Source organism: Anomaloglossus baeobatrachus, chromosome 1 (genome assembly GCF_048569485.1).
Source record: "Anomaloglossus baeobatrachus isolate aAnoBae1 chromosome 1, aAnoBae1.hap1, whole genome shotgun sequence".
NCBI classification, from domain to species: domain Eukaryota; kingdom Metazoa; phylum Chordata; class Amphibia; order Anura; family Aromobatidae; genus Anomaloglossus; species Anomaloglossus baeobatrachus.
The window spans coordinates 482,925,052-482,937,617 of NC_134353.1; the positions used below are offsets into that span (position 1 = coordinate 482,925,052).

The following is a 12,566-nucleotide window of genomic DNA, read 5'->3' on the forward strand; positions in this document are numbered from 1 at the left end:
GTGGATGACGCACTATTATGGGGACCTGTGGATGATGCACTATTATGGGGGACCTGTGGATGACGCACTATTATGGGGACCTGTGGATGATGCACTGTTATGTGGGATCCGTGGATGACACGGCTATGGGGGACCTGCATGATGCACTTTTATGGGGATCTGGGACTACAACCCCCTCATCCTTAGGAATACACCCATGTACTGTATACCATACATGGCTGTATTCTGAAAGATGAGGGAGGTGGTAGTCACATTTACACTTTGGCCACTACATTAGTCCCTCCCTGGAGTGTTTACACTAAAGGACTACAGCCCCCATCATCCTTCAGAATACACCGATTGATACAGTATATTCTGAAGGCTGATGATGGGGGTTGTGTTCCCCTTCAGTGTTTTTTGCTCACCTATTAGGACCCTTTGTTCAACTGATAACATTTGTCAGGCTCAGATCACTGATTGGTGGAGGCAGCTCTGCAGAAGTTGTCTCCACCAATCAGCATCCAGCCCTAGCGAGGAGAGGGAGAATCGTTCTTCTCTCTCCTCTTTCTAATGATAGTCTCCGTCTGCTGTGGAGATCTAACATGGAGCCAGCTCATGCGCAGATCGCGATCTTTGAGAGCCGCGATCTCTATCTGCGCGATGGACTTCAGGAAAATGGCTACAGAAGGCAGCGCATGCGCAGATGGAGATCTCGCTTCTCCGAGATCTCCATCTGCGCCTGCGTCACCTCCGCAGCCATATTCCGGAAGTCGCGTTGGAGGCAGCGCAGGCGCAGATAAAGATTTCGGCTATGGTGACCGCCACCGCAGCCGATTGCCGGGGGATCCATGGCGGCCGCCACCGCAGCCGATTGCCGGGGGATCCATGGCGACCGCCACCGCAGCCGATTGCCGGGGGATCCATGGCGGCCGCCACCGCAGCCGATTGCCGGGGGATCCATGGCGGCCGCCACCACAACCGATTGCCGCGGGATCCATGGCACCAGCCTCCTGTGACTCACTCCACCGCCGCATTACTGCCCGGTAAGTTACATTCCCTTTGTAAGACACACCCCTATTTCCCCCACAATTTTGGGGGAAAAAAAGTGTGTCTTATAAAGCGAAAAATATGGTATATATATATATATATATATATATATATATATATATATATATAAAATCGTATTCATAATCTCCACAACATTGACGTTGCAGCAGCCAGAAGGAAGATTCGTAGAATTATGGAAATAACACAATCAAAAGACATTAATAATATGCAAATTCTGTAAAAAAAAAATGGACATAAATTTTTCAAAACATCTTGATTTATTCTGTATTCAGTATAAGCGCCAAATAGAGAGAAACGCTGTGTTGAAAAAAGGCACCTGGGACACTTTAGAGAAATTGGCGTAACCATTGTTTGAACGATTAATCAATTGTGTACTCTTAAGGCCGCTTTACACACAGTGATATCGCTAGCGATGTCGCTAGCGATAGCACCCACCCCTGCCGTTTGTGCGTCACGGGCAAATCGCTGCCCGTGGTGAACAATATTGCCGGTACGCATCACACCAACTTACCTTCCTAATGACGTCGCTGTGGCCACCGAACAAACTCTTTTTCAAGGGGGCGGTTCGTTCGGCGTCACAGCGACGTCACACAGCGGGCCTCCAATAGAAGCAGAAGGGCGGAGAGCAGCCGCAGGAACGTCACTCCCACCTCGTTGCTGGAGGACGCAGGTACGTTGTTGTTCGTTGTTCCCGGGGTGCCACACGTAGCGATGTGTGCTGCCTCAGGAACGACGAACAACCTGTGTAGCAAACGAGCAACGATTTTTTGGAAACGAACGACGTGTCAACAATCAACAATTTGGTATTGCGGATCGTTAGCGGTCGCTGGTAAGTGTCACACGCAACAATGTCGCTAAGAAGGCTGGATGTGCGTCACGAATTCCGTGACCCCAGCGATATCTCGTTAGCGATGTCGCTGCGTGTAACGGGTCCTTAAGTGAAATTAGACATCAAATTTCAATCCCAAGGCATCAAACACTGTCTACACAAACCATCAGATGGTGTTTGCACAACACTGGGCTATGTGTCAGATGTTCAGCTACAGCTGCTCCTCTAACCTCAAAGGCTATCTACCAAGATGCAGAGCAAGACGGCATTGGTGACTAGATTGAATGTCTATCTTCAGTGGTGAGTCACAATTTGTTTTGGAATCAATGATGGATGATATTGATCTACAGACCACGTGGTCATTGCCATCAAGAGGCGTTCCCGAGAAAACGCAACTTCAATCCTCTCAGAATTATCATGTAGGGTGGCATAATCTATGGTAGCCAGACCCCTCTGGTCTTCATTCCAAATACACTTAACAGTTCGGCATTACATTTCACACAGGTTATCTTTTGGTGCGTTTTTTAGGTGACAGAGATGCACCTAAATGCATTTATTTCCTTCCCCAAGCAAAGTCTATGAGATTTCTTTTTTGCTGTCCACACTGGGCATCCTGTGTTGGCTGCATCTTGGCTGCGTTTTTGAAGATGCATCATGTCAATTCTTTTTGCGTTTTTACCGCGTTTTTGAGCCCTTCCAATCAAAAGATTTGATTTAAAAAAACGCATCGAGTAAAACGCAGTAAAAACGCGGTAAAAACACATTGCGTTTTTTATGTGTTTTTGCAGCGGTGCGTTTTTGGTGCATTTTAAGGCTACATGCGCACGCTGCGTTTTTTGCTGCGGTCTTGCTGCGTTTTTGGCTGCAGTTTTGTTGTCAGAACTTTCTAACATTTGACTTCCCAGCAAAGTCTATAATTCAGATTTGCTATGCGCACGTTGCAGTTTATTTGTCAGCGTTTTATTTGTCAAAAGTTTGTGACAAAAAAAATGCAGCATGTTCATTCTTCCTGCGTTTTTGTCAACATTTGTCACAAAAACACAGCAAAAACGCATGTTGTGAAAAACGCAGCAAGAACGCACCGAAAACGCAGCAAAAACGCACCTACAATTACAAGCATTTTTTGTGACATTTCCAGGCTCTCTCTGACAACGTGCAGTTTTGGCTGCAGTTTGTGAACACAGCAGCAGCGCAGCGTGCGCATGTAGCTTAAGATGCACTTAAGATGCACTGAAAAAAGATGCCGCGTATGAACATAGCCTTAGGGGTACTTTACACGCTGCGACATCGCTACCGATATATCGTCGGGGTCACGTCATTAGTGACGCACATCCGGCACCGGTAGCGACATCGCAGCGTGTAACACTAATGAGCGACGATCAACGATCGCAAAATCGTTCAAAAACGGTGATCGTTGACACGTCGTTCATTTCCTTAACATCGCTGCTGCCACCGGTACGATGTTGTTCGTCGTTCCTGCGGCATCAGACATCGCTATGTGTGACACCGCAAAAACGACAAACATCTCCTTACCTGCGTCCACCGGCAATGCGGAAGGAAGGAGGTGAGCTGGATGTTACGTCCTGCTCATTTCCGCCCCTCTGCTTCTATTGGCCGGCCGCTTAGTGACGCTGCAGTGATGTCACTATGATGCCGAACGCACCTCCCCCTTGAGGGAGGGATTGTCCGACGGTCACAGCGACGTCGCTGACAAGGTATGTGCGTGTGACGCTGCCGTAGCGATAATGTTCGCTACGGCAGCGATCATCACATATCGCACGAACGACGGGGACGGGTGCTACCGCGCTCGACTTCGCTAGCAATCACTAGCGATGTCGCAGCGTGTAAAGTACCCCTAAGCCTTGAGGCTGCTTTACACGCAGCGACATCGCTAACGAGATGTTGTTGGGGTCACGGAATTCGTGACGCACATCCGGCCTCGTTAGCGACGTTGTTGCGTGTGAAACGCAGGAACGACCGTTAACGATCAAAATTACTCACCTTATCTTTGACGCCTCGTTCCTTTCCGGAATATCGTTGCTGTTGCAGAACGCAGGTTGTTCGTCGTTCCTGTGGCAGCACACATCGCTATGTGTGACACCGCAGGAACGAGGAACTACATCGTACCTGCAGCCGCTGGCAATGAGGAAGGAAGGAGGTGGGAGGGATATTCCACCCGCTCATCTCCGCCCCTCCGCTTCTATTGGATGGCTGCCGTGTGACGTCGCTGTGACGCCGCACGAACCGCCCCCTTAGAAAGGAGGCGGTTCGCCGGCCACAGCAACGTCGCAGGGAAGGTAAGTCCGTGTGACGGGTGTTAACGATGTTGTGCCCCACGGGCAGCGATTTGCCCATGACACACAACCGACGGGGGCGGGTATGCTCGCTAGCGATATCGATACCGATATCGCAGCGTGTAAAGTGGCCTTTAGGCTACATGCGCACGCTGCATCTTTTTGTGTTCACAAACTGCAGCCAAAACTGCAGCCAAAACTGCACCTTGTCAGGCCGAAAACACACATCCGTTAAAACCACGTCCGTGTAAAACGGGCCGTTTTTCGGGTCCGTTTTCCATTTTTTTAGGTCCGTTTTTATGGTATGTGTGGCCTGCGTATGTATCCCGTATGCTAGCCATATGTGCGTGTGAAAGGTCCGTGTGTGCGTGTGAAACTTATCTGACATGTGTTTGTGTTGTCCGTGTGGAATGTCCGTGTGTGATGCAAAATGTCGTTTACTACATGTCGGCAGACAGCAGACAGAGTAGCGCGATGAGAATGAACTCGGGTGAACTTCACCCGACTTCATTGTCATGCCGCGGCTCTGTGTACTGATTAGCGGTCACCTGTGAAGGATTCACCAGTGACCGCTAATCCCCCGAGTGACTGAAGTGTCCCCCCCTCTCTCATACTCACCGATCCCCGAAGCTGCACGGCGTTCACACTGCTCCGGCGGCTTTTCCTAATTTGAAAAAGCCGGCCGCTCATTAAACAATCTCGTATTCCCTGCTTTCCCCGCCCACCGGCATTTCATTGCCCGTGTCGCACAAAGTCGTTAAATGCCCGTCACACGTACTTACCTCCCTAACGACGTCGCTGTGGGCGGCGAACATCCTCTTCCTGAAGGGGGAGGGACGTTCTGCGTCACAGTGACTTCAGACAGCGGCCGCCCAATAGAAGCAGAGGGGCGGAGATGAGCGTGACGTAACATCCCGCCCACCTCCTTCCTTCATCATTGCTGGCGGGACGCAGGTAAGCTGTTGTTCGTCGTTCCCGGGATGTCACACGGAGCGATGTGTACTGCCATGGGAACGACGAACAACCGGCGCGCAGAAGAAGGAACGACATTATGGAAATGAAAGACGTGTCAACGAGCAACGATAAGGTGAGTATTTTTGCTCGTTAACAGTTGTTCGTAGGTGTCACACGGTATGACATCTCTAACGATGCCGGATGTGCGTCACAAATTCCGTGACCCCGACGACATATCGCACGATATTTTGTACCGTGTAACGCCGCCCTAAGTCTGTGTATTTCTGCATGTGACGATCATAGTTGACACAGAATAGATTGAGATGTTTTGAAAATTTTGCTACCGTTTTTTCATCACTTGCATATCATTAAGATGTCAATCCATCCTGTGATTTTGGCTTACGAATACTGGATAAAAGTACTTACAAAAAAACTAGAGTATGAATGTGGTCACAGATGGCAGATAGGAAGGGACTGTATACAGCAGACAGCCCCTTTAGGCTACAGATAGTGATTCTGGTCATATGACAGCAGGTCTCACACAAGTCACAAGAGCGACTTTTCTGACTTGCTGCTAGTTTTCTATTTTAGAGTTGGCATTTAACTACGGTACTTTGACTTAAATTGAAGTTTACAGACGCAAAGTCATCTGCAGCTTAGAACCAAAGATATAACTGTGGATTTTTTGTGGTCGTGTTGTAGGTGAGGGTCACAATGCTGCCCCATTGACAGTCATATGTGAAGTTGCACTGTAGACTTAAGGCCACGTCTCACTAAGCAACATCGCTAGAAACATTGCTGCTGAGGTGCGACTTTTGTGACGTAGCAGCGATGTTGCTAGCGATGTTGTTGTGTGTGACATCCAGCAACAACCTGGCCCCTGCTGTGAGGTCGCTGGTTGTTGCTGAATGTCCTGGGCCATTCTTTAGTTGTTGCTGTCCCGCTGTGAAGCACAGATCGCTGTGTGTGACAGCGATAGAGCAACAACTGACTGTGCAGGGAGCCGGCTTCTGCGGACGCTGGTAACCACGGTAAACATCGGGTAACCAAGAAGCCCTTAACTTGGTTACCCGATATTTACCTTCGTTACCAGCGTCTGCCGCTCTCACGCTGTCAGTGCCGGCTCCCTGCTCCCTGCACACGTAGCAGAGTACACATCGGGTAATTAACCCGATGTGTACTCTGGCTAGGAGTGCAGGGAGCCAGCGCTAAGCGGTGTGCGCTGGTAACCAAGGTAAATATCGGGTTGGTTACCCGATATTTACCTTACTTACCAAGCGCAGCATCGCTTACATGCGTCGCTGCTGGCTGGGGGCTGGTCACTGGTTGCTGGTGAGATCTGCCTGTGTGACAGCTCACCAGCAACCCGTGTAGCGACGCTCCAGCGATCCCTGCCAGGTCAGGTTGCTGGTGGGATCGCTGGAGCGTCGCTTAGTGTGACGGTACCTTTAGGCTTTACTGGGTTATTATCCAAGGTGTCCCTCAATAATGGTTCTTCTGTTTTGTGTTTTATCTTGTATATGTTGATTTATTAAGATCAGAGTATTGTACATAAGATAAATAAATATATAAATAATCAGTGCACTACTACTTCTACAATGCCATCATACTGCACATAAATAGACTCTGACAGACTTCAACAGAGACTTTTATCAAAGTCAGCACGCGATGCAAAAGATCAGCAAGACTTGACACACATACACCACCATATACCTTTCTGAAAAATACAGCCATTCCTGGCCCCCAGCAGTAAGCCATTGGTACTACAGCTCTGTGTGTCACCGTCAGCTGTGTGTGGCTCTCCATAGATGCTCTCACTTATGGCCACATGCACCCTCACAATAGTGCAAACATATCTGACCTTCTGATAGTAACATATCAGGAAATGTTTGCCATTTCATAATTTATTTCTCTATTTTTAGGAAGTGTCTTCTCCTTTTATACATGGAGATGACTCATGTCCTGGGCCACCACTCAAAGTTGGGGTCAGCCTCCTTTGGGCATCATTTTTAACACATGATTTGGGGGTCTTTCACTGGTACCTCTCAGATATGGTGTGACCTGTCCTAGAGAAGATCTCCTCACTTCTGTCTAGCAGAGGGAGATCATTGTGGGCAACATGTATATATATATATACTAACTTTACGTACTTGGTGTCTACAGTAGAGGAAGAGAAGCATGCAGTCTAACGGATACATAGGTCCTATCTACTAGGACATCATGTTGGTACTCAAAGGGATATGTCCCAATAAAAGGCAAGTTAAAAAAAGATTTCCTGTCATGCAATCAGCCAACCAGGTAAGGGAAACCACAGTGTCCCCCAATATCCATCATGACCCTGCTTACTAAAGTACTGGCACCAAAATAAAGTTCTAAACGGTGATAAAACACCTCAGGTAAGCAGACACATCACAAGGACTGTGGTAAGGATATGGTGTATGTAGGTGTTCAGAGGCTGGTCACTGCCACTTTCTACAGGGAGAGAAATGGATAGATGATAGATACATAGATAGATAGATCATAGATAATAGGGATATAGATAGAGATAGATATAGAGAGACGGATAGATAGATAAATATATGATAGATAGAGGGATAGATAGATAGATAGATAGATATAGAGATATAGATAGATAGATAGAGGGATAGATAGATAAATATATGATAGATAGAGGGATAGATAGATAGATAGATAGAATTATAGATAGATAGATAGATAGAGGGATAGATAGAGGGATAGATGGATGGGTAGATAAATATATGATAGAGGGATAGATAGATAGATAGATAGATATAGATATATAAAGATAATAGATAACAGAGAGACAGATAGATATAGATGATAGAGAGACTAGACTGCACTGTGATTAGTGTGGCTGGATAACCAGGAGACATAGGTGCCAGTAGCAGGGGGTCACATCCCCTCCTCTGTGTGCCTGTACGGTATGTGTGCCCGTGTCCTGCCCGCCATGCACCCAGCCTGTGCCCCTCACTTGTGCCCGCCATGCACCCAGCCTGTGCCCCTCACTTGTGCCCGCCATGCACCTAGCCCGTGCCCCTCACTTATGCCCGCCATGCACCCAGCCTTTGCCCCTCACTTATACCCGTCATGCACCCAGCCTGTGCCCCTCACTTGTGCCCGCCATGCACCCAGCCTGTGCCCCTCACTTGTGCCCGCATGCACCCAGCCTGTGCCCCTCACTTGTGCCCGCATGCACCCAGCCTGTGCCCCTCACTCTTGCCCGCATGCACCCAGCCTGTGCCCCTCACTTGTGCCCGCCATGCACCCAGCCTGTGCCCCTCACTTGTGCCCACATGCACCCAGCCTGTGCCCCTCACTTGTGCCCGCATGCACCCAGCCTGTGCCCCTCACTCTTGCCCGCATGCACCCAGCCTGTGCCCCTCACTTGTGCCCGCATGCACCCAGCCTGTGCCCCTCACTTGTGCCCGCATGCACCCAGCCTGTGCCCCTCACTTGTGCCCGCCATGCACCCAGCCTGTGCCCCTCACTTGTGCCCGCCATGCACCCAGCCTGTGCCCCTCACTTGTGCCCGCATGCACCCAGCCTGTGCCCCTCACTTGTGCCCGCATGCACCCAGCCTGTGCCCCTCACTTGTGCCCGCATGCACCCAGCCTGTGCCCCTCACTTGTGCCCGCCATGCACCCAGCCTGTGCCCCTCACTTGTGCCCGCCATGCACCCAGCCTGTGCCCCTCACTTGTGCCCGCATGCACCCAGCCTGTGCCCCTCACTTGTGCCCGCATGCACCCAGCCTGTGCCCCTCACTTGTGCCCGCATGCACCCAGCCTGTGCCCCTCACTTGTGCCCGCCATGCACCCAGCCTGTGCCCCTCACTTATACCCGCCATGCACCCAGCCTGTGCCCCTCACTTGTGCCCGCATGCACCCAGCCTGTGCCCCTCACTTGTGCCCGCATGCACCCAGCCTGTGCCCCTCACTTGTGCCCGCCATGCACCCAGCCTGTGCCCCTCACTTGTGCCCGCCATGCACCCAGCCTGTGCCCCTCACTTGTGCCCGCATGCACCCAGCCTGTGCCCCTCACTTGTGCCCGCATGCACCCAGCCTGTGCCCCTCACTTGTGCCCGCATGCACCCAGCCTGTGCCCCTCACTTGTGCCCGCCATGCACCCAGCCTGTGCCCCTCACTTATACCCGCCATGCACCCAGCCTGTGCCCCTCACTTGTGCCCGCATGCACCCAGCCTGTGCCCCTCACTTGTGCCCGCATGCACCCAGCCTGTGCCCCTCACTTGTGCCCGCCATGCACCCAGCCTGTGCCCCTCACTTGTGCCCGCCATGCACCCAGCCTGTGCCCCTCACTTGTGCCCGCATGCACCCAGCCTGTGCCCCTCACTTGTGCCCGCATGCACCCAGCCTGTGCCCCTCACTTGTGCCCGCATGCACCCAGCCTGTGCCCCTCACTTGTGCCCGCCATGCACCCAGCCTGTGCCCCTCACTTGTGCCCGCCATGCACCCAGCCTGTGCCCCTCACTTGTGCCCGCATGCACCCAGCCTGTGCCCCTCACTTGTGCCCGCATGCACCCAGCCTGTGCCCCTCACTTTTGCCCGCATGCACCCAGCCTGTGCCCCTCACTTGTGCCCGCATGCACCCAGCCTGTGCCCCTCAATTGTGCCCGCATGCACCCAGCCTGTGCCCCTCACTTGTGCCCGCCATGCACCCAGCCTGTGCCCCTCACTTGTGCCCGCATGCACCCAGCCTGTGCCCCTCACTTGTGCCCGCATGCACCCAGCCTGTGCCCCTCACTTGTGCCCGCCATGCACCCAGCCTGTGCCCCTCACTTGTGCCCGCATGCACCCAGCCTGTGCCCCTCACTTGTGCCCGCATGCACCCAGCCGGTGCCCCTCACTTGTGGCTGTCTGCCGCACATGCAGTCACTTACGCGCACTCCTTGGCCATGTCCGTCTCTCTCATGTCTCCGCACTCACTTCTTCCCTCTCTCTGTGGTGCCGGATGCTCTCCAAATTTCCTGTCAATGTCCCACTTCCCAGACCCGTTAGCTCCTTTATAGCCCCCCCTCCTGTCCTTTCTCTTTCCAGACACAAAGGGCTGCGCGAGCAGGACGGAGCAGACGCCGCCGCTGCCGGGGAGAAGCCGCCTCGTCCTCTGCCTCCTCTTGTGGCACCAGAACTTTCAGTCACTTTGCTGTCACACCCGTGCGAGCGGGGCAATGCTTCTCATGAGGCAGTGACGAGGTGCTGGTGATGTGGCCCGCAGGCGCTGGTGATGCCTCCGTGGTGCAGGCTCGCACAGTGCGGTGGTGCCGGCCAGGGATGCCTCTAGTGATGCCCTTGTGCCTTTGTTCTCCCGTGCTGCTGCCCCATCCTCTGAGGCTGTGCACCTATCCTCCGCTCCTCACTTTATTTCCAGGCACTTCGCAGACTCCTTGTCTCCCTCTACTGCCCGATTTAATGGCAGCGTTTACTGACACTCTTTAGCCTTTTCTAAACTGTAGAGACAATCAAAGTGAATGTCTGTAGTTTAGGCGGGGTCAGACGATCGTATGAAAATCGTCCTAGTTTCATCCACATTTTCATCCATTCATGTGTCCTTTAAGTACACTACAGTCAGGGCTGTATTTTGCCTTCGTGCTGCCCTAGGCACTTTAAGTGGTCGCGCCCCTTAGTGACAACGTAACACTGAGTTTTCGCACACGACATCTGTTTAAGGCAGATCTACTCTGTAAAACACTTTAAAAAGTATCAATGAGAAATGAAGGGCACTAACCCCCCCCCCAATGGGGATCACCACAGGCACATCAAAACAGCATGAGTATAAAATATTCCCACCACACCGTTATATACTGTGACTGTCACACTGCCCCTAATAAACTACACACTGCCCTCCCTTATAAATTATACCCACCACACCTTCCTCAATTATGAAATATGATCTGCACATTGTCCTCACATCATGCTGCCCCCTCCTCACAATGTCCCATGCATGCTGCCCCCTCCTCACAGTGTCCCATGCATGCTGCCCCCTCCTCACAGTGTCCCATGCATGCTGCCCCCTCCTCACAGTGTCCCATGCATGCTGCCCCCTCCTCACAGTGTCCCATGCATGCTGCCCCCTCCTCACAGTGTCCCATGCATGCTGCCCCCTCCTCACAGTGTCCCATGCATGCTGCCCCCTCCTCACAATGTCCCATGCATGCTGCTCCCTCCTCACAATGTCCCATGCATGCTGCCCCCTCCTCACAGTGTCCCATGCATGCTGCCCCCTCCTCACAGTGTCCCATGCATGCTGCCCCCTCCTCACAGTGTCCCATGCATGCTGCCCCCTCCTCACAGTGTCCCATGCATGCTGCCCCCTCCTCACAATGTCCCATGCATGCTGCCCCCTCCTCACAGTGTCCCATGCATGCTGCCCCTCCTCAAAATGTCCCATGCATGCTGCTCCCCTCCTCACAGTGTCCCATGCATGCTGCCCCCTCCTCACAGTGTCCCATGCATGCTTCCCCCTCCTCACAGTGTCCCATGCATGCTGCCCCTCCTCACAGTGTCCCATGCATGCTTCCTCCTCCTCACAGTGTCCCATGCATGCTGCCCCCTCCTCACAGTGTCCCATGCATGCTTCCCCCTCCTCACAGTGTCCCATGCATGCTGCCCCCTCCTCACAGTGTCCCATGCATACTGCCCCCTCCTCACAGTGTCCCATGCATGGTGCCCCCTCCTCACAGTGTCCCATGCATGCTGCCCCCTCCTCAAAATGTCCCATGCATGCTGCTCCCCTCCTCACAGTGTCCCATGCATGCTGCCCCCTCCTCACAGTGTCCCATGCATGCTGCCCCCTCCTCACAGTGTCCCATGCATGCTGCCCCCTCCTCACAGTGTCCCATGCATGCTGCCCCCTCCTCACAGTGTCCCATGCATGCTGCCCCCTCCTCACAGTGTCCCATGCATGCTGCCCCCTCCTCACAGTGTCCCATGCATGCTGCCCCCTCCTCACAGTGTCCCATGCATGCTGCCCCCTCCTCACAGTGTCCCATGCATGCTGCCCCCTCCTCACAGTGTCCCATGCATGCTGCCCCCTCCTCACAGTGTCCCATGCATGCTGCCCCCTCATCACAGTGTCCAATGCATGCTTCCCCCTCCTCACAATGTCTTATGCATGCTGCCCCCTCCTCACAATGTCCCATGCATGCTGCCCACTCCTCACAATGTCCCATGCATGCTGCCCCCTCCTCACAGTGTCCCATGCATGCTGCCCCCTCCTCACAGTGTCCCATGCATGCTGCCCCCTCCTCACAGTGTCCCATGCTTGCTGCCCCCTCCTCACAGTGTCCCATGCATGCTTCCCCCTCCTCACAGTGTCCCATGCATGCTGCCCCCTCCTCACAGTGTCCCATGCATGCTGCCCCCTCCTCACAGTGTCCCATGCATGCTGCCCCCTCCTCACAGTGTC

The 12,566-nt window shown here is 52.8% G+C and overlaps 1 protein-coding gene across 2 annotated transcripts in view; it reads right to left on the minus strand.

Annotated features, from left to right (window-relative positions):
* Window positions 1-10,548, minus strand: part of HOMER3 (homer scaffold protein 3) — a 229,917-nt gene extending 219,369 nt beyond the window's left edge. For both annotated transcript variants that reach the window (XM_075315124.1, XM_075315132.1), the window contains exon 1: window positions 10,042-10,548. In XM_075315124.1, the coding sequence (XP_075171239.1) occupies window positions 10,042-10,073 (32 nt within the window). In that variant the 5' untranslated portion in view covers window positions 10,074-10,548. The remainder of the gene's footprint in view (window positions 1-10,041) is intronic.
* Window positions 10,549-12,566: the final 2,018 nt, after the last annotated feature.